This window comes from Apteryx mantelli, chromosome 15, assembly GCF_036417845.1.
Source record: "Apteryx mantelli isolate bAptMan1 chromosome 15, bAptMan1.hap1, whole genome shotgun sequence".
NCBI classification, from domain to species: Eukaryota; Metazoa; Chordata; class Aves; order Apterygiformes; family Apterygidae; genus Apteryx; species Apteryx mantelli.
This window is the reverse complement of record NC_089992.1, coordinates 706942-732599: the sequence shown is the minus strand read 5'-3', so window position 1 is coordinate 732599 and position 25658 is coordinate 706942. Positions and strand designations below refer to the sequence as shown.

General features: G+C 60.3%; 1 protein-coding gene across 1 annotated transcript in view; it reads right to left on the bottom strand.

Annotated features, from left to right (window-relative positions):
• Positions 1-17668, bottom strand: part of RASGRF1 (Ras protein specific guanine nucleotide releasing factor 1) — a 38091-nt gene extending 20423 nt beyond the window's left edge. Inside the window, exons 1-5 of the mRNA XM_067305464.1 lie at positions 17393-17668; positions 6078-6184; positions 5188-5335; positions 2373-2465; positions 1009-1262 (exon numbers count right to left, since the gene is read on the bottom strand). Coding sequence (XP_067161565.1) covers positions 1009-1262; positions 2373-2465; positions 5188-5335; positions 6078-6184; positions 17393-17668 — 878 coding nt within the window. The remainder of the gene's footprint in view (positions 1-1008; positions 1263-2372; positions 2466-5187; positions 5336-6077; positions 6185-17392) is intronic.
• Between the last annotated feature and the right edge of the window lie 7990 nt (positions 17669-25658).

The window sequence follows — 25658 nt, the reverse complement described above, 5'->3', positions numbered from 1 at the left end:
TCTGCTCCCCCGGCGTCTTTACAGGGATTTTTCAGACCCCGGCAAACGCTTTGGGACCCTGCAGACGCCTATTTGCATTGCTCTTTGCTGTCCTCTGATGCCAGACGCATGCTGTTTGGGCCAGCGCAGTAAGGATTGGCCAAACGCTTTGCACAAGGACCTGCGGGGCCGGCGGAGCGCCGAAAGCCGGCCCGTGGCACGCTTGCACCGGCGCGCTGCGGGCAGAGGCCAGGGCAGGAGCTGCACCGCCGCGTGGTGATGAGTCCTGCACCCCACGGCGGTGCAGCACCGTGCATCCGGGGCCGCGGCCGCCAGCTCTGCCCCGCGACGCTCCCATGCAGCAATGGGTCCTGCGCCCTGCAGCAGTGCAGCGCTGTGCACCCAGCGCTGCGGCAGCCAGCTCTGCCCCGCGACGCTCCCATGCAGCAATGGGTCCTGCACCCCGCGGCGGTGCAGCACTGTGCACCCAGGGCTGCGGCAGCCGGCTCTGCCCCGTGACGCTCCCATGCAGCAATGGGTCCTGCACCCTGCAGCAGTGCAGCGCCCTGCACCCAGGGCCACAGCCACCAGCTCTGCCCCGCGACGCTCCCATGCAGCAATGGGTCCTGCGCCCTGCAGCAGTGCAGCGCTGTGCACCCAGGGCCACAGCCGCCAGCTCTGCCCCGCGACGCTCCCATGCAGCAATGGGTCCTGCACCCCGCGGCGGTGCAGCGCCGTGCACCCGGGGCCACGGCAGCCGGCTCTGCCCTGCAACGCTCCCGCGCAGGCGATGCACCCCGAGGCACCGCGTACCGGTGCTATGCATGCAGTGGGCCACCCCGGCCCACAGGGATGGAGAACCTCTGTCGACGGCTGCGCACGTGGGAAGGGAACGGCGCGTCGCCTTGCCAGCGGAAGGAAGTGGGACGGAGCGACACGGAGAGCCCGGGACCCGGGGCGCTTCCCGCGGCGCTTGCCTGCTCCCCGCTCGCCGCCGGCGCCGAGCGCAGCAGCCCCGCACGCGCTCACCTGTTGAGGAAGATGCTGCTGACGTCGTCGTGCGTGATGGGCGGCTTCTTGGAGCTGGCGGCCATGCGCAGGGGCCGCAGGAAGTTGTTGACCAGGATGTGCAGCTGCTGGACGTACTCGGCCTCGGCCTCCAGCATGCTGAACACCACCTGGTTCCTCTTGCGCATGCTGTCAGCGTGGGGCGACCTGATGTAGTCCTGGATGATCGTCTTCCACTTCCGCCGGCACAGCCAGCCGCGCAAGAAGCTCTGCACCTGCGGAGAGATTAACGACCTCGTTAGGGGATTGGGCCGACGAGCCGGGCTGGCGCTCGGCGCCCGGCACGGTGCAGAGACCGCGCAGCTCGTCGGTTCACGGTATTGCCGAGGAGCCTCCGCTGCATTGCATCTGCGAGGCAGCAACGTCTAATGAGGTTTCACCGGCTCCGTGCTGAAGCGTGCGTAACGGTTTCTGCTAGTTGTACTTCCCTGAATCCTCCTGGCTGGGAAACGAACAATAACTCATTTAAATGCACTTTCTTATTGCAGACAGCGTCCTCTTTTCCCTTTTACAGAGATGAAAGCAAGTCTCCTACGAGAAGAAAGGCTCCTGCATTAACTTCTGACCTCCCCGCTGCACAGCACAATTCCGGGCACTTTCCTGCCAGCAGGACCGCGAGGGCATGAAAATGCTGGTGCTTAAGCCTGGCCATCCATCCGCCAATTACCTGGCGCACCCAAACACCCGGACAGTAACGGACAGAGATATATTAAGATAGCTAGAAAAAAAAAAACATCCAATCCTTGCTCACATAAATCAGCAGCAGCCGCAGCACAGCCTGGGCTGCACCGGGCACTTGTCATGCTCAGCTAATTTTCTGCTGGTAGCTTTAGGAATATTAGAGCAAACAGCGTCTGGCACGAAGCACGATTTGTTCTCCCAGAGAACGGTTCATTCTGAGAAGATTTCCTCGCAGGATCTCACGGGGTCTATTGCTCCCTGCAGGGAATTCTGCCTGGGTGGTGTGTTTTCTTCTTGAAAACAAAAGTCTTAACAACAACCTTTGGAAAAGCGAGATGTAAGAGGCACCGTTCGTGTGCGAGCTGGCACGGGCAAAGATGCCTCGGCCAGCGGGGGAAAGCAGGGAGGACCCGGAGGAGCCCGTACAGCAAACAAAGATTTTTAGTTTTGCAGAGCACGTTTTCTTGCAAAAAATCTGCAAGCGGAGATAACTCCCCAAGTAGCCCCCCCCCCACCCAAAAAACCACTCCACCAGCGTAACAAGGACCACGTCTCGTTCTCGAAACGAGCGTTAGGGCAGACGGTCACGCCGGGCTCCCTGGGGCAAGCGCTCGCTCTCGGCCCCGGTCTTGCCTACGACAAACCTTTTTGATCTTCTTGATGTCGCTGTCGTCGTCGCTGGGCGCGCTGCTCTGGCCCGACTGGATGCGCTCGTTGTCCTTGAGCAGGGCGGCGATCTGCAGACACAGAGCACGTTCCCGTACAGCACTGAAAAACGGTGCCTGTTCCGTATTAAATTACACGTATAACCACATATTGTGCCGATTCTGTCTTTAAGGAGACATCACTAGATGAACCAAATAATAAAAAAAAATTGTATCGGAAATATCAGTTAACCCTCGACTTTTCCGTACCCCCGGTGCTCAGCACGCTCCCTGAGCACCCCACGGGAAACACAGAATTAATAGTTATAGCCAGAAATCCTGCCGGTACCAAATGCAAGCCACACCACTATTTTCTAAGAGTCTGCACGTGTGAGTTGATTAAAAAATGAGTTGGAAAGAAAACAGCAGGAAAATCTGAAGTCGTTTATACCCTACACTTGCAGACAGGGACAAACTTTAGCTTTCCAGCGCAGGTGTGATTGAATCCTTTCCGTATGAAGCATCTGAATTCTCCCTGCACCGCGCTTGTCCTTTTTCCTCCCTCCTCTGCTCACTTCCTTCTCTCTCCCTCTGCCCTACTTTAACCATTTCAAAAGCTACAGGAAAGGGGAAGAAAGGGGAAAAAAGAAAATGTACTATTTGGAAAAAAAAAAAAACAGGAAAAGTGTGAACTTTGATTTGATAGAAAATAATAAAAACAACTCGCAAAGAGTATTTTCCTGGGGAAAAAAAAGTCCAGCTTTGGAGAGAAGGGAAGAAAAAAAAAGGAAGGTTTTAATTAAGACATTTTTCAGTCAGTGAACCCTGCTTTTAAGTTAAGCTGGGAATTGAAAGCAATAATAATTGTAATACAAGTAAAGTGCGTGCTGTTTTCTTTGGTATCTGAACTATTGGAAAGGAAAGAAAAATAAATGAGGCCAAGGCATGATTGCCTGGAAAAGGCGGACAGAGGTAGAAACTGCTCCTATTGCACGGTCACAGCCCGCAAACGAGAAATTATTTCCACAAAATTCTCAGCATTTTCTATGAAATGTCTCTCTTCCAAACTGTAATGAAAAAAACACTTTTTTTTTTCTTCCCACCCTGAAATAACGAGGTAGAAAACGCTTGGGGTCAATGCGATCGCTGCGTTTCAGCGGCGCTCAGCACCCACCTTTCCTGCGGAGCCGGGAGCACGGAGCCGGGAGCCGGGAGCGCGCATGGGTGCGGAGTCGCGGTCGTGGCTCCGTGCCCCCACCCCGCGGCGCCAGCCGCGAGGCCCTCATTAATTAACGATTAGGGCTTGTCAAACACAGCTTATTAAAGACTAAATGAAATTATTGCAGATTCCCTATCAATTAATGGCTGGGAACGACTCTTCTCAGGGCCGGGAGTGAGGCTTCGACAGTGGCTGATAAATAGGCAGCAGGGGAAAAGGACTGGGTTTGGGGATTTTTTTGTTTGTATTGTTCTATGTTTTCTTTGTTTTTGTTTTTTTTAAATCGAGTAATCAAAATTTGTACTTTAAAAGAGAAGCTGATTATTTGATCTCTACTTCAAAGAATGCAGAAGAGTAAAAAAAAAAAAAAAAAACAACAACTCAAGGTGAAGTCAAATGTATTTGAGCGCAGGAAAATGCTAATTAACTGCAACTCCTTGCCAGTCCCTAGATTAGCGGTTGCCAAGCATTTTTAATCCCGGCTCCCTGAGCCGGTTTCAGGTTGGCACACGTCTCCCCTTCTCCCTTGATGGGAAAAATGTCAATAGGCAGCACCGATGCCTTAATCCCGGTGGAGAAGCGTGATTGGAAAATTTGACCCAGGGTGGATTAAGAGCAGAAAAGGGATGTAATCAGGTCAGCTCACAGCACGCACCGTAGCGGAACAGGGAAACAACTGTATTTTTGTCTAATAACCCGAACGAGCCGGCACAGTACGGCTCACGCTGCCAGCGGGCCCCGGGGGCCTGGAGAAGTTTTGGGGCGATGCCGCTCGGCCGGAGAGCGGTCGGTCGGCAGCACCGAGCCCTTCCGGAAAGCGTCCTTCAGCCTGGGGAGACCCAGAGGAGCAAACCTCGCAGCTCACCGCTAGCCTGACTCTTGGGCTGAATTTGGTATTAACGTGCCCTTTTTTTTGTTTAATTCAGAAGGTTAAAATAGGGAGCTATGAAACCGAAATATTGCGAGCGGCTCCTGCCCCCATGGCCCCTCTCTCCTCAGTTTGCCGTTTGTGGGAATTTTCAGTCCCGATTTGAGATGGAAAAACGCGCGGTGCCTCAGAAAGCTCTGAAGGGCACAAAACCCACCTGCCGCCACCTCTCACACCAAACGGCTGCAGAAACCCCAGACCGCAGAAAACGCCGGGCTCCAGGAGCCGGTCCTGGCCCCAAAAGCCCCGCAGCGGCCAAAACCCCCCAAAGCGAGGTGGCGGCACGCCGTCCGCCCTTGGCCCCGTCCCGGCGGCGGCAGCGCTTCCCAGCCAGCGCCTGAGCCCCGCACGAGCCCCCCGCACCGCGGTGCAAAACGCTGCGGGACCCGGGGAGCCCGCGCGAGCTGCGCCCCAGCACCGGCTGCTCGCGGCCGCGGTTTGCACGCGGGAAACCTTAAATTCTGCCAGAAACGGGATAAAGCGAAGCCTCTTCACGATGCCCTCACCCCCCCCTTTGCAGTGCAGCCCAGGAGCCCCATGTGCAGACCGAACGTCCCCCGTGCGCAGGGTGCGCGGCCTGTGCCGGCGCGGGCGCCCTCCCGCCGCGGCGCCGCCAGCCCCTCGCCCGTGGCCTCTGGGCATCAGCGGCGCCAAGTCGCGCTCTTTACCTCCGCTTTCAGGCGCTCGATCTCGATTTCCCCATCCTCAATCTGTTGTCTAAGTTGCTTGGCAACAGTTTTCTCCGTTTCCACGATCTGAAGTAAATGGAGGTACTTCTGCATCAAAGCTTCGTGCTCCGTAGCCAGATTCCTGTAACTGTTCGGCCGGCGGCGCCGTCAGCGCGCTTCGGCCCCGCTGTCCCCGAGCTCGGCGCTCCCCGAGTTCCGCCGGCGCCTCGTCCCACAAACCCCCCGCGCTCCGAAGCCCCCTGCGCGCTCGGGGCACCCGGAACCCGTTGGCGGCTCGGGGAGCTCAGGAACGGCCGTAACGCGACTCGGACCCGATCGATTTGGAAAGGGCTCGGATGGCACGTGAGGATTAAAACAGAAACCGAACACAAATTTTCAGGAACTGGCAGGATGCTTAAAAAAAATAGAAAGGCCGAATTTTTCTCGCCTATCCCCTCGCAAGAGTTTAGCGAGCAGCAGGACACCTGCAGCACAGGTCGTCCCACCAACGCCTGCTCGTGCCCAGGGCCTGCAGCGGGTTTCATTGAGCCGGTTTCCCCCGTGCAACGTTCGCGCGCCCCCACCGCCGTGCTCCAGCCCGGGAGCTTCTCCCGGCGGTGGGAGCTGCTGCCGCTGGGACGCTCCCGCCAGCGTGCATGGGGCTGCGCGAACATTTCCGCATGGGAAAACACGAGCTTTGAAAGGCTGTTTCTGACTGTTTTTGTTGTTTTGGACGAAACTTGCACAGGACATGGGGGGGGGGGGGTTGGCCACGGCCTCTCGTGGGACCCGCAGCGCCCGGCGAGAAACGCGGGGACGCGGGACCCGCTCCCTGCCCCCGGCTCCGGCGGCCGCGGGACCCCCCGGCGCTGCCCCGCGGAGGGCGATACCTGGCGTGGGCGATGGCGGCGACCCACTCGTCGCAGTCCTTGGCGTCCTCCGTCCTCAGTTCCAGCGTCTTCTGGTTCTCGTGGTTGAAGTTCACGGTGAAGTAATGCTGCAGGAGCAAACGCGACGCAGCGTCACTCACTCGCTCGCCATCGGAAATAGCCCAAGCGGTACCAAAGCGTGCCGAAACGCGGCTTCAGGAGCACCCGGAGCATCCCGGTGCCGAGGGCCTGGGGGAAGAGCTGCCTTGGCTGCAGAGGCCGCGAGCGAGGACGGGAATAGAGGCGCGGAGCCGAGACTCCCTGGGCAAACCCCGTTTTTCGGAGGAACGTCGGGGCAGGAGGCCGCTGCGGGGGCCGGGAGCGCGGAGCCGCCCTGGCCGGTCCCACGGGAACCTCGTCCCCGGCGGGGGCGCTGGGGGTGCTGCGGATTCCCGGCGCGGGGCCGCGCGGCGCGGGGGCTATATTTAGCCTCCCTTGACATTTGCAGTATTTGTGCTAATTGTAATCGCGGTGGCAGCCGGCACCGGCTGGGGGTTTGTGCCGTTCCTGCGCTTCCCTCTCGTCTCCTAGGAAACGGGTGAAACGCTGCAATGTCAGACACCGCCGCGAACAGCCGGACCAGGCAGAAAGCCGCTGGCAAAGGCGCGTCGTGCCACCAGCCTCCCCTCTCCCGTCGAGTTGAGCACGGCCCCGAGCGAAGAGGCATCTCCGCCTGCGCTGGTCCCTCCAAACAGCAACCTGCCGGGGGGGGGACGAAGGCTGCTCCCGCTCCGGCCCTTCCGGACACGCCGGTCTTGGAGCACATCCACGTACCGGCTCTTTGCGAGACGCCCCGGAGCCGCCTGGAAACGCGGCCGCGTGCTCACGCCAGCCCCATCCCCAGGGCTCCCGGCGAGCGACCCCGGACCGGGGCGGCATCACCCGCGCGGGGCAGCGCGCCCAGCCCGGGGCCGTAACGCATCCGCTTTGCTCGCTTTAGAGCGCTCTGACTTCGCCTAGGGCCATCTGGAAAACCAGGACATTGCAGAGGTTTGGGGCCCGTTTCCGTTCCGCTCCGAAACGGGGCTGAGAGCACGGCGAGGGCTGCCGGAGCCCCCCGGCGCCGGGATGGCCAGAACGGCCCCGCTCCCGCGGCCCCCGCGCCGCTGCTCTCCGCTGCCGCTCCATCCAAAGCACCTTCCCGACAGACCGGCCTTTTCTGACAAGAAGTATTTTCCCAGATGGTTCCCGGCTGGTCTAATTTTAACCTGGAAGCACGGCACAGCCAGGCTGAGCAAGATCACACCAGGACCGGCGTAAAACCCATCCTTCTTAGCAGCGTGCCCTGAGCGGACGGCTGCTCTGGGAAGGCTTCTGCTTTGCTGCTCCCTCCTAAAGGCTTTGCAAAACGCAGCTTAAGCGCTGCCGCGGCGCAGAGCCCGAGGCCGGGGACACCGGGGACGATGGCCCGGCGCCCACAGGCAGCCCCGTACGCAAGTAAAAGCGAGGTCCCGGGAGCGCACACGCGTCACAGCTCACTGTGTCGCTCCGATTTATCCCCATAGAATACGCAGGAAGCGCGGCGCATTCGGGAGGAGGAAGTTATCCTATATTTGAATAATAAAACTCCCACCAGCTTTTATCTCCTCCTAAATTACGATCCTGCTCCGTTACCACGCTGACACATCAGCCGCGACAGCCCGGGAATGGCTCCTGGGGCTCTGCCCGCGCTGGGGCCGCGGTCCTGGAGGCCAGGGATGGGGTGAAGCCCCCCATCCCGCCGTGGGAGCGCCTCCATCCACAGCGGCGCCGGGAGCTCCCGACCGGAGGCGGAGAGGGGCAGGATCGTCCCCCCGACCTCCAGCATCCCCCCGACCTCCAGCATCCCCCGCCACTGCACAGCTGAGCGCGAATTATCTGCGCCGCTTCAGCCCGCTGCTTCTCGCGCCCTTCTCCACTCCTTCAAAGGCCTCGTTAACCCATGGCCACGCAGGCACTCGCGCCCCTTAACCAAACCACCTCTCTCTCCTCCCTCGGAGGAGCTCAGCAGACGCGGCTCCCGAAGCCCCTCGTTCCGCGGCGTTTCCCAGCCCTCCCTCCGCTGCTGCCAACCCGCGGCCGCCGGACGCCCAGGCGCTGCGACGCACGCATCCCCCCCCTGCGCTGCGGAAACGTTATTTCAGGAAACGCCCAGCAGATTAGCAATTCTGCCCAAAAGAACGGCAAGGAAACGCTTAAGGTTGCAAGGTGAAAATTAAAAAAAAAAAAAGCCAAACCAACAGGAAACGGCCCCAGCCCCTTCGCGCTTGCACCAAGGGCAGTGCCGGCTCTGTGACCGCTATCCCGTTTTCCCAGCGCCCTGGCTCCTGCGCCGCAGGAGGAGTTGGGCATCGCGGCGGGCAGCTACCAAAGCCGGCGATGCCTGAAGCCTGCGAGATGCGCCCTGGTTCTCCACGATTTTCCAGCTCCGGGTCTCTGTTTGCACTTCTTCTCCCCCGTCAAGCTTTTAAATTGATAATCGACATAAAAGCATAAAAATTGGAGCTTGCACTCGGTGTCTGCGGAGCTCCCCTGCGGATCTCAAGCACCGGTCTCCGAGCGGGGCCCCTGCGTCCTCGTGCTTGCAGACGACACCAGCAAGCGAGACCGCCGGGCGCTGGCACAGCCCTGCTAACCGCAGCCGCCGCACGCGCGCGGAGCCGAGCCGCAGCCCCGTCCCGCGGCGCAAACGGCCCTGTCCGGCCGCGCCGCTGCTGTCAGAGGCTGCGGTCGCAGCAGAAACCCCCTTGGGGGGATAAATCGGAGCCGGCTCTCCCGGCCACGGCTCCCACGGCCACGGCCAGAGCGAAGCTGCTGCGGGCCGGCTCCGAGGGCAGCTCGCAGGCACCGCCAGCACGGGACCGGCCAGGCGCCCGTGGGGACCCTGGCACCCCCCTCTCGAAACCCCTTTTGCTCTATCGCTTTTCCTGTTTAAGAAAAAACCACAGCATCAGTTTGGCTATTTTTACCGAGACAAGGGAGTACAATAGCAAAACGCTGCTCGGGAGCTATTTCTGCTTCCAGAACCTCAACCATCGACTTTGAATTAATGAAGGAGACTACGCGAGTGATTAATGTGCAGGGACTATCTCCACGGAAATGTCCTCCCTCGTGGCTGATGTCCCCCGGCTGCCGCTGCCAGCGCCGCCGACGGCTCTGCCCTTCTGCCGCGCGAGGTGCCGCGGCACGAAAACCTCCTCGACACCCGCGACGCCGGGTCGGAGGGCCGCGCCGAGGGACGGGGCCGCGGGGCGCCACGGACCCGCTGGGTGCCGGCGTTCCTGGGGGGAGGAAAAGCCCCTCTGCCTCCAGCCCCGCGGCTCTCCCTCTTTGCGCCGCCACCCTGCACGGGGGCAGCGCCGGGGGCCCAGTGGGAGGTGTCCTGCTCCAGCGGCCAGCCGGGCTCCAGGAGACACAGCTCCCCGGGAGCCGACCCAGCAGGGAGCCGACACAGGTCCCCACTGACCCAGAGACGTGGGTTCCCACTGACCCTGAGCTGAGCATCCCTGTAGACCCCAAGACATGGGTCCCTGCTGACCCCAAGACATGGGTCCCCACTGACCCCGAGCTGAGCATCCCTGTAGACCCCAAGACATGGGTCCCTGCTGACCCCAAGATGTAGGTCCTTGCTGACCCCAAAACTTGGTTCCCTGTTTACCCTAAGACATGGGTCCCTGCTGACCCTGAATTGAGGATCCCTGTAGATCCCAAGACACAGGTCCCTGCTGACCCCAAGATGTGGGTCCTCACCAACCCCAAGACATGGGTCCCTGCTGTACACGCCAAGACATGGGTCCCCGCCAACCCCGAGATGCCGTGGCTCACGGCTCCGGCAGGTTCTGGTAGACGCGGTGCCTCCCTGGAGCCCACCCTGCGACCCCCGCTCTGGCTCTCCGTGGGGCTCAGCCACAAGCCCGGCAGCCTGGCGTCCCCCCCCACAGCACGGGGGCGGCGCGAGCGGGCCCGTCCCAGCTGTGCACATCTCCATGCCCATGTCCGCTCAGCACCGGCATTCCCAGCCCTGGGGGCAGGGACACCCGGGCTCCTCCATCCTCCACTTCTCAAATGCAAGGCAACGCGATCATTACGGAGAGCGCGGGTTTGCCGCGGCACTGGGGGGCTCCTGCACCGGGCTCCTGCTGGGATATTTCCTTTCCTTGCGGCAGTTCTGGGACACGGCGCCCTGGTTCTCTGCAAGGACAGTGTGCCCCGGCGCGCGTCCGCAGAGGTGTTTAAGCATTCCAGGTGAGCTCCAGCAGGGCTCCGCGTCCAAACGCAGGCTTGCTCTCCGCTTGATTTACAGCGCGCCGCGCCAGCAGCCTCCCTCCAACGCTCCCCGGCTGCGCCGCTGCCGCAGCCCAGCCCGGCCCCGCTTCCCGGCACGGCACTGCACGGCACGGCCCCGCCGCTCCCCTCGGCCAGGGTTTCCTCCCAACCCGCTTCCAGCGCCCCTGCACCGAGCTGCGCACGCAAGGGAGTGGCGCACCTATCCGGGGCCCGTTTGCAGACGCTCCGGCTAGCGAACGCCCGCGCTCGCGGCCCCGCGCGAGGACCAGAGCGATCACGCCGTGCATCCGGCGAGCCACCCAAAAGGGAGCTCCCCGAGCTACGAGACGCTCCACCGCCTCGGGGAGACCACCGCTCGTGGGACCAGGACCCGTTGCTCTCGCTTGCCCGGCTGCAGCGGTGCCCAAGCACGGAGGCTCCGGCTGCAAAGCGGCCGGGGATCCCGGCTGACGTCGGCACCTCGAGCGCGAGCACAGCTTTAACTACCAGCTGCAACCCGACAGCCCCCCCGTGTGCCCGCCCGGCCCTTCGGGGCCTCTGCCGAGGTGGTGGGGGCTGCAGGCTCCGGGGGTCTGTCCCTGGCCCCGACCTCAGCGGCTGCGGAAACCCCCCCAGCCAGGACGGCCGCGCAGGAGCAGCAAGCCGCAACCCCTCGCTGCGGCGTGGGCAGCGGCTCTGCTCCGCCGCCCCGCTGCACCCCAGCCGCTGCTCCTGACGGCCACGAAGCGCGAGGCAGGAGAACTTCCCCGCTTTGGGTGGACGAGCCTCAAAATCCACAGCCGGCAACGGCAGCCTTTAACTTCATTGACCTAAATACCGCGTGCACTGGCGAGGCAGGACCTGTGGCTCGGACGGGAGGACGGGAGCGGCTGGCAGCTCGTTTGCTTACGGACGACGGTAAGAAATCCCAGGGGCAGCAGTCTCTCTCCTCTGCCTCGGGACGTGCCCCAACATCGCTCGCAGCTGGGCTCTAGAGCTGAGCACAAGCCACGTCCGAGGGGCTGCGATCCCCCGTTCCCACGTGCGGGGAGACGCCCGGCCGCGGGCTCCCATGAACGGGAACGCCAGGCGAGAGCCTCCCCGCGCCCCGGCAAGCGGGAAGCGCGGCGCTCGCCCCTGCCGCGAGCCGGGCACGCAGGGGACCCCGCGCCACCCCAAAACGCTGCGTTCCTGCTATTCCCCACAGTAGTTAATGAAGGAGACGGTGTCGCACCCATCTCGTAAACCCGGCTATGTTTGACATCCACACCTCCGCCAAACTTTGCATGTGGATATTGCCGTTGCTACAGCGTCTCCGTATTCGCAGGAAAGCTGCAAACTGTGCGTGTGCAGCTGAGAAACTTGATCTCAGCCTCCCCAGCTGATGGGGTTCTACGGGGAGGAAGGTTTTTCTTTCACCCTACTACTTCGGCCAGTTCCACAAATCTGTTGGATAAGAACGTCTGATGAAAAGGAAAGGCCTGGCATCAGGTTTAAACCTCAAAAACTAGTGGAAAATATGTGAATTTGCGGGTGGCGTAGGTTTAAGTTCACAAATTGCGATTTATGTTCAAAAATTCAGATTTCCCGTGGACACATTTAGGTTTCCAGTGCTCCTGGTGTGAAGGCTGAGCTACTGCCACATTCATCTCCTTGCAGAAAGCCTGGCTAAAAGTACCGGAGCCTAGAAAAAGTTTTAATTTAAAGGTTATAAAGTTCCAACAGAAAAATGGGCAGGCTGTCAAGGCAGAGACCCAAATGAACAAATCAAGGGGAATTAAGCTGATGGGAAGAGCCAAACAGCATTCTTTAAGCCAAGAGATCTCTTAGTCAGAAATGGTCCATAAATTTTTCCCCAAATAATTCATTTTGAGAAAAGTCTCTCTTGACTTTTGAATGCTGTTTCATTTTTCAGGCTTTTGTTCATCTCTCATACATGAAAACACTCAGCCTTTTTCATTTATCAGAAACCAAGCTCATTGACTGCCAAGCTTTGGCAACCCAAATATTCCAACAAATATTTTGTAATTACTTCAACTAAGGGTTTTGATGCAAAAACGCTACACTTTTTCTCAACAGTCCAACAACCTGACAGCTTATCTGATAATATTCTCCCTACCCCAAATTAAGCATTAATGAAGCATCCAGCTGCAGAAACTTCGGAAATTGGAGATTAAGTATCTGACCTTGAGACATCCATGTTTAACTTTAAGGACTCTGGATCTGCAGAATCTCAGAAAAGCGGTTAACAGAAGCACCTCTCTGGTGCTTGGGACATCTAAATACTTACTATTGACCATCCAACAGCAACCTATACCTGGAACGACATCCATAGACAAGGGCAGCCGTGCAAAGACTGGGAATCTGCATTTCTGGTGATGGACAAAAGGGAGGCATCAATTATGGTGGATCTGAGCCTTTTAAAAAAACTACCTGTGAACATTTTAAAAAAAACCACAGCCCTGAACACTAGTGGGGATTAGTGTGTTTAACATACCTTGCTCTACTTAGCCCTGCGAGCGCTGCTCCAGGCCGCACCGCCCCCAGAGGTCCCTACTGCCGCCGAGTTACAGGGGCAATAAACGGGGCTTCAGGCTTGGCTCTCAGCTGGCAACGGGCTTCATCGTCCCCATCAGCTGCGTCATGTTTACTGCCGAGGGAACAATTTACGCAAAGACTTTAGCTTCTTTGCTCACAGAACACCCGTAAGAAGGCCATGATTTCCCCAAATCTCCTTATTTGGATTTGCATGACAAAGTCGGGGAAGTTTTCCATCCTGTGACACAGCCAGCGACCGAAGCGGCAGGTGTCGGGTGCTCGGGCTCCGAGCGACACCGCTTCGTCGCGATCGGTCGCACAGATCTCGTCATGTCAAGATCTGGATAAGCAGAACACGAAGAGGAAGAGGGGAATCTGCCAGCAGCGTGCTCAGATGCCCCCAAAGACAACACACAGTTTTCTAGAAAATGAAGAACATGGCGCCTCCGCGAGCACAGCACGTTTTGGGCAGAAACCTGGCTGCTACCACAAGATTCACAGTCCTGCGTGCACGAGCTCTGCTGTGCAGGGACACGCCGGCTCCCGCACCTGCGTCCCGCACCGGCCCCGCAGGGAGATGCTCCCACGCAGGGAGCACGAGCAGGATCCGGGCTGGATGCCCACCAGCAGTGGGAGCAGTTTCTCCAAGCCCTGCAGCCATCAGCCTGGGAAACCAGGGCCAAGCACTGCGACCCACCGACCAGCCCATCTTCAGCTTTGCATCGTATCCCAAAATGTTTCCTTGAGTCTCCACTGCCTCCCCGAGAGCACAGACAATAAATGTTATGCCTATCACTGGCTAAAGCTTCAGAGACGAGGAAAAAAAATCTGCAGTTATCGTGTTCACAAAAGCAGCCTGGGCTTTGTGGGGAAAAAAAAGACTCGTCGCTTCAGAGTGCTTCTGAGTTTCAAGTCAAGGGTTTTGCTCAGTGCTACCACTTGACTCAGCATCATGTTGGCTCTCGTCTCAGACACAGAGCGCCGGCGGTTAAGAATAACTCATGCACTTGGGCACAGGCCTGGAAATCCGCCTTCGATCGGGATCTGCGCGGCGAGGCCAGCAGCGATTCCCGCTGCCCCACGCGGGCACTGAGAGGAGATCCCCCACCGCGGCGGGGCTCGGCGACGGCCCCAGAGGGGAGAAGCCCGACGGGTTCTGCGCCTGCGCAGACCTCAATTTGCACCAGCGCCGAGCCCGGGGAAGGGATCAGAGGGCAAAGCTGCGCTCGGGGGCCGCTGCCCGCTGGGGCTCCCGCGCCCACAAAACCAGCGGCCGGAGCACCCGGCACGGCAGACCTGCGCCGAGCCGGCGGCCGGGACGCGGCTGGCGGCGGAGCTCTGCCCGTGCCCCCGCGCCAGCCCCGCGTCCCCGCGCAGGAGCAGAGCCTCCCTCCGCCGCTCGCCCCCCGCGCGCAGCACCTGCGGCATCCGCCCGGCCGGGCCACGGGCTGAAGCCCCACCGCAAATTAAAATAGGCTGCAAAATCAAACTGATCGGAAGAGCATTTGATTTGGGGAAAAGCAGAACATAAACGGAAAAGAAAGTTTCCAGAGGTGTCCAAATCCCCCGTTCAGTGTTTCAGTTTTTCAAATAACTTTGTTCCCTCAGTCTCATATATGCCGTATGCTACAAATACACTGCATTCCTAGCAAAGAAACCCACGACAAAGCAAAATATTTGAACTTTAAAAAAGAGGGGTTTTTTTGAAAGACTTGTTTTTAAAAATTTCTCCTTTGTGGAGAATTTGAAACCTTTCAGGTTTTACTCCAGTTAAGAAGGAATCTAAATCTGAAACTCCTCTGCTGAAGGGAATACTGTCCTCATTGAGCTATAACTGTCTAGATGGATAAATGTTCTCAGAAAACAATTAATGGTGATCAGTGGCAATGCTAGAAATTTCCTCAGAACCTTCCTTTCAAAGAGCGGCGATGCTAAACATGGCTCTGTACCAGGTGAGTTGGAAGAAAACGTTACATCTGTTTTGCAGAACTGTGACACCTTTCTTTCAGAAACCTGCAGGCTTCGCTAGCCATTTTCTTGCTTTCACTGTCCTGAACAGACTGTGTTGCAGATCTGCACCATAAATATTCTGCTGCTTATCTCATCTGGTATGCAATTAATTAGTTTGCAAAGCAGTGGGCATTCAAGTGCTTGAGCACTTTCATTTAAATTTGTCCCAATGAATTACAAAATTATGAGCCAGACGCTAAACCTTTGTAAATCAGTGCAGATCAGTGGCCTTGTAAATATTTAGCGTGAAGGCAGATCTGGCAGGATCTTACTGCATTGTGATAGCAATCCCTCATTTACACTGAGGATCATTCTTCCAGGTGCATTTGGAAATCAGAAGAGACTGTGACACCTTCCCCTTAATGTTTACGCGATGTAAAATTCCTCCGATCTCAACACGAAGAGTGGGAATGGGGCTAGCGAGCTCGATTTAAGACCAGCGAGGAACGCCGAGCAGCGTGTATTGCGCTGCTCTCTCAAGGCATGTATCTGAGGGCACCGGACACCGGTGTGCCCCCACCCATGCAGACACGCACCTGGGGTTGCTCGGGTAAGCGGACCGTGTAGTACACAGGAGGCTGCTCCAGTGCAAGATGAGGACTGCTAGAAGGCACAGCTGTTGCAAAAAAAATGGTATTTCAATCTCCATAGTGAAACGGTCCAGTGATCCTGGTGGTATTGCCCTGCCTTGCTATCGTAGCAGGGCTTTTTGGAGAGCTGAGCGTGCCGTGGCTAGCCAGAGACAATTAAATAAAAGTGGCTTATATCCTTATAACGGGTCACTTGACTCCAACCAGTCTTGCTGGGGTCCTGTCCTGCAGTCCTTCAGACAGTGCTCACAAGCATTTCACGGCGAGTTCTGCTTAGGCAAAAATTATGCAAGAGCTGCAGAGCTGGACCCAAAATGTGTGGTGACTCCTACAAGCAGGCAGCCTGGGCTTTGAACAATGAGAAAACAACCCTCGCTCATCCTCACCACGGGCTTTACTGTACCTTCTCGGGCACGGGCATTCAGCTTGGCGTGCTGCTGCACTCAAAGCGCAGCATTTGAGGGGCAAATTCAGCTGCAATAAGCCAGCTCCTGTCTACGTTCATTAGACTGGAGGTGATTTTGGAAACTACAGCAGTGATGGGCAGAGATTTATTTGCATTCCCAGGCTGAAAACCTGTCCTTCCTATCCCACTGTCGCCTGGCATACATATCTGTATTGCCTGAGCTTTTAGATGCACCCAAAACTCCAGCAAATGACACCTAGACAGACTGGCCAGAGGTTTCTAGCATTTCATGCAATGCTGCTCGGTGCCACCCCGCACACTTCTCAAAGGTGCATGCAGGTGACAGAAACCTGCTTGGAGGCCTGTTACGCATTTCCTTCCCTGCTGCTCGGTCCAGGGGCATTTGCGTTCTTCAAGGGCCTCCTAACGCCTTTGATATTTCAGTGCTATTTCCACCTGCAGATATTAGCATCTGGCGATAAACACTGCAGACAAGTAAAACGCTGCATGTGGCATGTGGAGCCCTTGGCTCTGCTCTCCCCACGACCTGGGCAGCCAGATGTGCTGCTCTTCCAGCCGTGCCTGTGACCGAAGCACAAAATGGCATGGGCAAGAAGCAGGACCTGGGTGAAATGCGTGTAAAAACAAGGCTCTGCGCCTCCCCCTGTGCTGCGCCCGGTATATCCATTTCCAAAGCTACAGGCGTTGCACGGTGTTTGGGGATTCGCATTTCCCTGCCAGCATTTTCATAAACACCGGGGCCCGAGTTTGAGCCTGTTACCGTGGAGGGGAAGGCTCCCACCCCCGTGTCCACACGCGCAAACACGTTTTTATGGACTTTGCATCAAGATGTGAAATTCTGAACCCGAACTTGCGAGCCGCAGCGCAGTCGGGGCCACCCCGCCGGAGCCGGGGAGAGCTGCGGCCCGGCGGCCCCCTCCGCGCCGGGCCGCCTCCCCCAAACCCTCGCGGGGCAAAACCGGCCGGGCCGCGGCGCTGCGCCGCGGACACGCGTGGGGCGCCGGGCTCCGCTGCGGAACAGCGCGGCCCGCGGCCGCCGGGGGGCGCCCCCGCGCCGCAGCGAGCCGCCTAATTAACCGCGGCTAATTAGCCGTGATGGGGACGCGGGGGGAAGGGGGGGCTCCCCGGGCAGTGCCCGGCTCCCCGCTAATTAACGAGCTCGCCGCCGCGGGGTGCGTGGGGAGCGCGCCGCACGGGCCGGCACGGCGACCCCCCCCCCCGGTGCCGGCGGGCGGGGGCATCGCCCCTCCGGGGCCGCGGCATCCTCCCGGCGCGGCCCCGGCTCGCCCTGGCGCCCGGTCACGCGTGGGGCAGGTGCCGGCGGCGGGCAGGGCTGCAGCGAGACCCCGCGAGCGGCGGGGAAAGGGGCTGCGGGCGCCCCCTCGGCCGGAGCCCCCCTGGCCGCGGGGGCGCCGAGCGGGGCCAGGGCATCCCCCCTGCGCGCGGCGGGCCCCCGTCCCACCCACCTGCTTCTCCAGGGAGTCCTTGGCCGAGAGGGAGGGCTTGGGAGAGGGTGCCCGGTCGCAGACGCAGCCCTCGAGCAGGTAGAGCCCGGAGGGCCTGGAGCTGGAGTCGGTCTCGAAGTAGAAGAGCATGTTCTGCAGCAGCGCGAACCACTTGGTGTGCCATTTTGTGTTGTCGGAGCTCCTCTTGCTCAGATAGCCCTTCCTGGCGCCGTCCTTCTTCGCCAGCAGCCCCAGGTAGGTGACGTGCCCGTCATTGAGCCGCATCCCTTTCTGCATCGTGGTGGGCACCGCCAGCGCCTCACATGGTCCCCGCCGGGGAGCCGGCGGGCGGGAACCTGGCGAGCAGCCGCAGCCCCCGCGCCCGCATCAGCAGCGCCCGCTGCCCCCGGAGAGCCGGCGGCGGCCGCTCATGCCGCGGCCGAGCCCGCCGCGGTGCTGCCCGCGCAGCGCTCGCCTCCCGCGGAGCCCGCGGCGCGGCGGCGGCGGCGGCGGCGGCGGCTCTGCCGGGGAAGCGGCGCCGGCCGGGAGCCCCGTCCCCCGCCGGCGGCGAGTCATGTGATGCCGCCCCGCCGGAGCCAATACCGGCACCGCGGACGGCGGCACCGGGCGCCCGTCAGCACCGGCCCCGCGCCGCACCGCGCCGCGGCGGGGCTCGCCGTGCCGCCGGCTGCGGGGGCGGCCCCCGCCGCGCTCCCCGGGGCCGCCCCCCCCCCCGAGCCACCCTCTCCCCCCCCCCTCCGGGCCGCCCCCTCGGGCCGCGGCGAGCGGCGGCGGCGGCTCCGCACCGCGCGGCCGGCGGGGTCGGCGCTGCCGCTCGCCGACACGCGGCCCCGCGGCTGCCGCCGAGCGCCGCTCGCCCACTCCGGGAGCCGGGGGGACCCCCGGGCCGAGAGGGATCCCGGGACAAGCAGGATCCCGGGCCAAGCGGGACCCCCGGGAGGAGAGGGACCCCCGGGCCAAGCAGGACCCCCGGGCCAAGTGGGACCCCTGCACCAGGCAGGACCCCGGGCTGAGTGGGACCCCCCCAGGCCGAGCAGAACCCCAGGATGAGCAGGACCACCAGGCTTGGAGAGACCCGGGGCTAAGCAGGACCCCTGGGCTGGGGGAGACCCTGGACTGAGCGGGACTGCTGGGTCGAGCAGGTCTCCCATGCCAGGAGGGACCCCTGAGCCAAGCAGGAGCCCAGGCTGAGTGTGACCCCCAGGCCAGATGGGACCCCTGAACCAGGCACGACCCCCAGCCCAAGTGGGACCCCCGGGCCAGGCCAGATCCTGGGCCTGGCGGGACTCCTGGGCTGGCTGGGACCTCCCAGCCACGCTGGTTTGGCACGGTGCGGTGCAGGGGCCAGGCACACCCAGCCGCCCCGGGCATCCCCTTCCTGCCTTGGGCCCCCACAGCCCTGCTGTCCCTGGGAGGTTCCCTCTGTGCCTGGCCCAGCGCTTGGTGCCGACCATGGGACATCCCCGCTCATGGCCTTCAGCCTGGCTGGGTCCCGCGCACAGCCTGTACCTTCTCCGCAGGGCGGAGAAAGGGGCCCGGCGCTCCCCACCTGCAGGGTCTGCAGCTGCCGGGTCCTGCCCCATGCAGGGAGTTGGTCAGAGGCCACAGTGATGGGCACGTGCGAGAGCTGAGGGATGCCCTGCGAATGAGCCCGCTGCCTGCCTGGAGCGGAGAGGAGCCAGGCCCCAAGCCCCGAGTGAGACCAAGCCTCTGCGGATCGGGAGGGAGTCAGGAAAACGGTGTTAATTAGCTTTGTTTCGGCTGAAAATGGTGGAAGAACTCCAAGGAATTTAGTGAGGTCACAGGTTGCCATGGTAACAGCGGGGAATGGTCTGGAATCTGGGAAGGGTGCTAACACTGGCAGGCAGCGGAGGGCTGGCCGGCGTGGGCACCTCGGGGGCGCTCGTGGCTGGGTGCTGCAGGGGGACACGCCGGATCGGGGTGTCGGGGCGGGCACGGAGCAGCTCTGCAAGCCCACCTGCGGGGTGGCCGCCCGCTGCCGCTCTGTGCCCGTGCCCGCCCGCCCTTCCAGCGGTCCCCTAGGCCAGGGCTCTCTCTCCTCCGCTCCCAGCCTGGGCACTCGGTTCCCGCATCCCGTCTCGCCCCAGCAGCCTCCTCTGCTCGAGGGGAACCGATGGCTCCAAGCACGCAGCCATGGGCATGCCCCACGCCGGGCCTGCGCACCCTGCCCGCTGAGCCCACGTCCCGAATAACCCTGGCGAAGAGACACCAAGACACTTTTCGCCCCTCTTTGCCGTGCAGGCTAGTGTCAGGTCAGGCAGGCGGCCGCCGTGGCAAAGCGGGCAGTGCCGGCGGTGGCTGCAGGGTCGAGCTCTCTCCCTGCTCCGCGTTGCGGAGATTGCGCTCTGGACGGTGCTGCCCACTTCTCTGGCAGGGACGGACAGACAGGACCTGCCGCTTATCCAACTGGGCAGGCACACAAGGAAAGATCCGTCATGGAAGCTTGCAAGATCCCGGATCAAGTGACAACTTGGACGCCGGCACTGCCAGTAATTTCCACCCTGGGCAAACGTGCAGGAAAGGAGGAACGCACCTGTGAAAACGCGTGGGCAGCAGGGCTGGCAGCAGAGCCGCATGCAAGACAGGGTCTCCCTGTTAGCAAGCCCCAACGCCCCAGCAGGTCGGGAGGGACTAGTGCTGCACAGGAGGGAGCCGATACGGGGGCTCGCTCCTCTCTGCGAGCAGAGGATGAGGGGTGAGACCTGCCGGCCCCCCCCCCCCCAGGGCCCCACGCGGCCTGGAGCGCGCTGCCACGTACCGGTGATGCTGACAGCCCCAAAGGGACACGGCCTTTGGCTAACCTGGAGTTGATACCGGATGAGACAGCTAGGCTGCACCCCCTGGATGTGTGATATTTAGCTTGGACTCCACTTAGACGGTATGGAGGATAATGGAAAGAATAGCTGAAAATTTCCAAGGCTAGAGCAGTTACGGAAACTTTAACTTCCAAAAACAAAGGGAGGCGTTTTTTATGTGTTTGATGTATGCTTCGATCGATTCTGAGACGTTTGCAGTGTGATCTGTCTGGTTTGGGGAGGGAGAGATGAAGCGTTCATCACTTCTCCTGAGGAGAAGCTGCACATGAAGAGCCAGCCCCGCTCCTGGGGGCTGTGCTGAGACAGGGAGTTCTTCCAGAGTTAAGGTTTCCCATAGTTTCCAAGTATTTTAATTGCAATGGCTGCTTCTCTCTCCGTTTAAGTGTTTAATAAACATTGAGGCAGTTCCTATGGGCTTCCTGCTCGAAGCCAAGGCTTGAGCCTAAACATAATTATTTGTGGCAATAGGGGAAGGCCAGGGCCCGCTCTGCCAAGCTCCAGACACGTACACGGGGAAATGGTGGTACCCCCGTGCAGACAGCGTGCCCACAGATCGTCCACCCTGGCACCAATGCACGCACTCAGAATAACTCAGCATGGGGGCCGCCAGCGTACCTGCATTTTCCTTGTCCGACAAACCTCGCAAGGACTCGAGGAAGGGGATGGAGGGGGAGAAGGGCAGCACTCTGGGGAGCGCGGGCTGCAGCCGCTCTTGCGGAGCAGGGCAGGGCTGTGGTGAAGGACGGAGGCTCCCCGGAGGCTGCACCGCAATGCCGGGGTCCGCTTGCTCCCACGCGTCCTGCTATCGTTATCCGGGTGGGTGCAATTGCTGCTGCCGGGTATCGGCTCTCCGGGGAACACACATGCCGTTATTCCCATGCCGAAAGGACCAGCTGGGTGAAACATGGCGCTTGGTGGTTTTAGCCAGTGCTTCAACCTCTTGCATTAGCTGGGCTCGTGTTGGCTCCACTGACGGCAGGCGATCTTTCATACGCCGGCGTCTTTCTAATCAATTCAGTTCCTGCACAGTCTCCTCCCTCTTTCAAGCTTGGGTAGGAGAAATAATTTGTCACTCTGTACCTCCAGCTCGAGCGGGGGTATAGGAGATGGGGTGCCAGATGGCTCGATATCCACGGGCTGACACACTTGCTCAGTAACGCTAGCACGTTCCCAGCGCTGTGTGCAGATGCTCCCGTCGGGGCCGGCCTGGGGGGCACCCGCCTTGCCTGGCGGGTCGGGGTGAGGCACCCTCGAGACGCAGCCCGCACGGGCTGGTCACCAGGCTGCTTCCCACCCGTTGCCGGCACGCGACACCCCTGAGCAAACGGCGGCGTTGCAAACAGCTGCACTGGGGCTGAGCCGCGCCGCGGTGCTGCTCCCGGGCAGGCGGCACGACGCCGCTAAGTCACCACTGAGACGGTGCGTGATGAGCTCGAAACCTGACAGCACCGAGCCCGAAAATGGCAGGTTGTACATCTAGCGACAACCTCATTTCCTTGGTCTGCAGCTGGAAGCAGAACAGGCAGTTTTGCACAGACGGGCTCAGCGGCGCCAGCCCGGGGCTCCGAAGTGGCAGAAGAAACAGGACAGGCGTTGACGCTGGTGTCATTAGAGTGTGTTTTCCCGGGACGCAGCGCTGTCCCGTGCTGCTGACGGCCAGGCTCACCTTCACTCGCAATCCCGAAAGTGGGTGCTCGTTTCCTGCCTCCGGAGAGCTCGCTTACATCCCAGTTGCCGTGCTAGTGCGCACACAGCAAACGTCAGTTCTTATAAAGGACGCAGAGTACGTTGGCCTGCACAAGGTTAGTGGCGTTTCCAAAAGCAGTTACCACAAGCTGTATTCAAAGTTGAGTCCATGGACATGGGCTCCTAAATCACATATGCAAGCTGGAAAGTCCCATCCTAGGTTAAGGAAGTTAAACCACCACTTAAACCACTCAGAGAACGGGTGCCTTGGTTATAAAAGCAAGATTTAGCTGCAAAAGATATACACCAGGTAAACTTTCAAAATGCTTCACGTGCAATATAAAGGAGATTCTGGTTCATCTTGCAGATGCTTCGTTCTGTTTACCATGCCCGTGCCTGAGCCAGGATTAGGCTGAGCAGAGAGAACCGAGGGCGCAGAGCGCAGTTCTGCAGGTGCAAAAGCATGGCTGTTTGGGAGCAGGGAGCAAAGCAAAACAATTTATAGAGCAAAGCGAAGAAAAGTTTGTCAATTCTTAGTTCAGCAGCAAATTTTGAGGGATCTGGAACAATAAATTTGCATTTACTTCCAAGGCACGCTGGTGCCTTGGTGGAGTTGGTACTGCACCGGCTCATTTGAGGCCAGGACAAAGCAACCTGATCCGAGATGCACCCTCATTTAGAGCTGCTCTCGAGCGCGCCCTTGATTTTATCAGATTCCTCAGCACTGCTCCAAAGCTCTACCCTTTGTGTCCTCGGCAATATTGCTAGGGTGATGGGAGGACAGAGGGGAGATGTTCAAAGCGTAAGGAGATCTCTCTTATGTTCACACAAAACGTCAGTGCCACGGGCTGGTAAGCAATGCTCTCTCCGATACACGAGTATCATGAGAGATGGACTCAGCACTTTATTGCACAGACAGTTCTCTGCTAATTGGCCCCATCCAGTTCCTCATTCTGGCAGACAGGATTCACCTCGCTAGCATCATGCGTTTAACCCTGCCTGACAGAGGCGGCTGCAGGGCAGAGCTGGAACCCGGCTCCTGGGCTCAATCAGCCAGAGCAGATCCGCAGGCAGCAGCTCCTCCCGGAGGCAGCGCTGCTCCCAGCGCCCTGCTTGGCGGGAACGGGAATGGGACCGGGAATGGGAACAGGCCTTGCCCTGCTGAGGCTCGGGGCCACCCCCTGCCCTCCTGCTGTCACTGCTGGGGACGAGCACCCGGCCGGGCGGTGGCGGCGCAGGCTGCCCCCGGGGTCCCCGGTCTCTGCCCACCGGGCTCCTCCAGTCCGGCTCCCCCGGGCTGCAAACGCGAATGCGGAAGGCTGCAGCTTCCCGACGGGGCTGCTCTGCAGGGACGAGCAGCCTCCTTGCGAAGGAGCCGGCACGAAGCGTTTGTGGGGACGCCGGCCAGACGCTCCAAGCGTGCTGCAGCCGCAGGCAGCCCCGTGCGGCCGTTCCTCCTCTTTGCACACGGGTTTCCCTCCTCCTTCGCCGCTGCCGGCTGTGTAACCCTCGGCATGCCCACGGCTTGGTTTATCGGCTCCTGAAGCCGGCAGCTGATGAGCAGACCGCAGCAGAGGGCACCCCTACTCACTGCTGACTTTGAATCTGTAATACACACGACGCCTGCAAATAAACGCTAGGATGAACGCAGATTCGCCAGGTGATTTACTTGGGAAATGCCTCATTTCCACATGTGTTACGAATCCATCAGGAGTTACTGGGTTCAAAAAGAAAATGGTTCTGGAAACCTACCAGGTACTTCAGTTTGAACGTTACCAATTCAATAGCCAAGAAACCAGGAAAGTCACTGTAGAGAGAGATCCTCCACAAACATGGTGGAGTGAGAAGCAACCTCCTACCTCTTTTGCAAGGCATCTCATAATATTATGTAAAAATGCAAATAACGTACATGCAAAGATGTAGACGCTTAAGTGCCCAGAACAGAGCCCCAGCGAGGAACAACCCGCTGCTTACGGACATGCGAGTCCCAGACACGAGCAGCTCGGCTTACCAGCCTTTCCAGCGCGACGTGCGCTCAGCGGCCCCAAAGGGCCCTTTACGCCGGGTCTGCGCTGCGCTAGTGAACGCGGTGCCATCGAGGCAACCCGCAGCAATTTCACCCGCTGCTCGAGAGTGCTTAAAGGCTTCGCAAAACTTAAACGCTGGTAGGAGATGCCCATCGACTCCTTTGCTGAAGGAACCCGGAGGATGTTCCGAGCTCGTCGCCCTCCCGGAGCGCGCAAGGGGCTGCCGCTCGGTGCAGCCGCGCAGCGTGTTAAAGCTTTGGGGATGCCAAGCAGGAGAGGGGCAGGGACACCCCGCCACAGAGCTTGGGATGCTCAGGGCACCGGTGGCAGCTGGAGCGCAGCGGGGCTGCGGGGGCGTTTGCACGCTGGTGCAAAAAAAAAACCCCGAACCCAAGGCACCAGCTCTGCCCAGGCAGCTTGCGGGGTGGGAGTAGGCAGCCGCGGCCCGGCCCCGGCCCTTGCTCAGCCGCGCGGGCACTTCTCCACCTCGCCGCAAGCCGGAGACTTCCCTGCTGCCCGCGCAAGATCGTTCCCGGTGGCCAGGAGCGGTGCGCAGCCGGCGCCGTGGCTGGCATCACTGTCTTGGAAACGGTGCGGCGACGCGTGCAACAGCGCCGGGCGCGCGGCCGTCGCCCCAGCGGGGCTCGGCTTTCATCACGCAGGAGCCTGAAATAACTGGCTAAAGGAGGAAACTCAGGATGCTCCAGGAGCTGCCGTGGCATGCCCGGCTGCAGGGGCTCCTTACGGAGGCAAAGTTTTCTCCCATCTAGTGGTTAAAATAAAAACTGTTGGTGCAGGTGGCTGGGCAGGGCGACACGTGCTCGCCGGGCCAGCGGCTCAGCCCATGTTTGCATTGCTGCGACGGCTGCGCCGGGCCCGCGAGCGCTGCCATCCCTCTGACCAGCTCTCGCCGCGCCACCGCGGGTGCTGCTGAGCCTGGCTCCCGCTGCCAGCACCCAGCCAACGGCGCCAGAGCTGAGCAGACGGAGAAGTGACATTTGCGTGAAGCGCTGCAGGGGAGAGGGAGGTATAAATCAGGGCTCCTCACCAGAACGAAGATGCTGCGAGTTCATTAGGCTAATTTGTCACTTGCAACCAAGCTCGCTCGACTGGGTGTCAGAAAGGGGCTGGCTGCGCGTGACCCTGGTGCCAGCGAGTCATCCACACTGCGCAAATCTTGCATTTGCCGGCTTTTTTTTTTTTTTTTTTTTTTTTAAATGGGGCGCTTAAGAACTGTTATTATGCTGTGCAAAATTATTTCAGCAGCCCTTTGAACCGCGAAGCTATTCTCTGGGAATCGCAGCGCCGGGGATGACAACGTGGTAATTTATGCCAGCATCTCTCGCTCGCGGAGCACGCGGGGAGGGCTGCTGGCACGGCTCCGCGCTCCTCCTTGCGCAAGGCCTGGGTGTCCGCATCTTCGCCTGAAGAATGGGGGGGAAAAGAGTCGCCTGCTCGTATTTCACCAAATGACGCCTGTTTGGGGCCATTTGCCTCCTGGAAGGGAGCTGGGAGATGAGCAGCCTCGAGCACGGCAGCGGTGCTTGCACGGGGGGACCTGCATTTGCAAGGAGCTGCCCCGAGGCCACCGAGCCCCTTGGAGCCCCCAGGCAGCCAGGGACTGCGACTGCAGCGCCCGCAGCGACTGCAGCGCCTGCAGCTCCCGCGCCGCGGCGGCCTCGCAGCCCGGGCGGCAGCTCCGGCAATCAGGCTTTG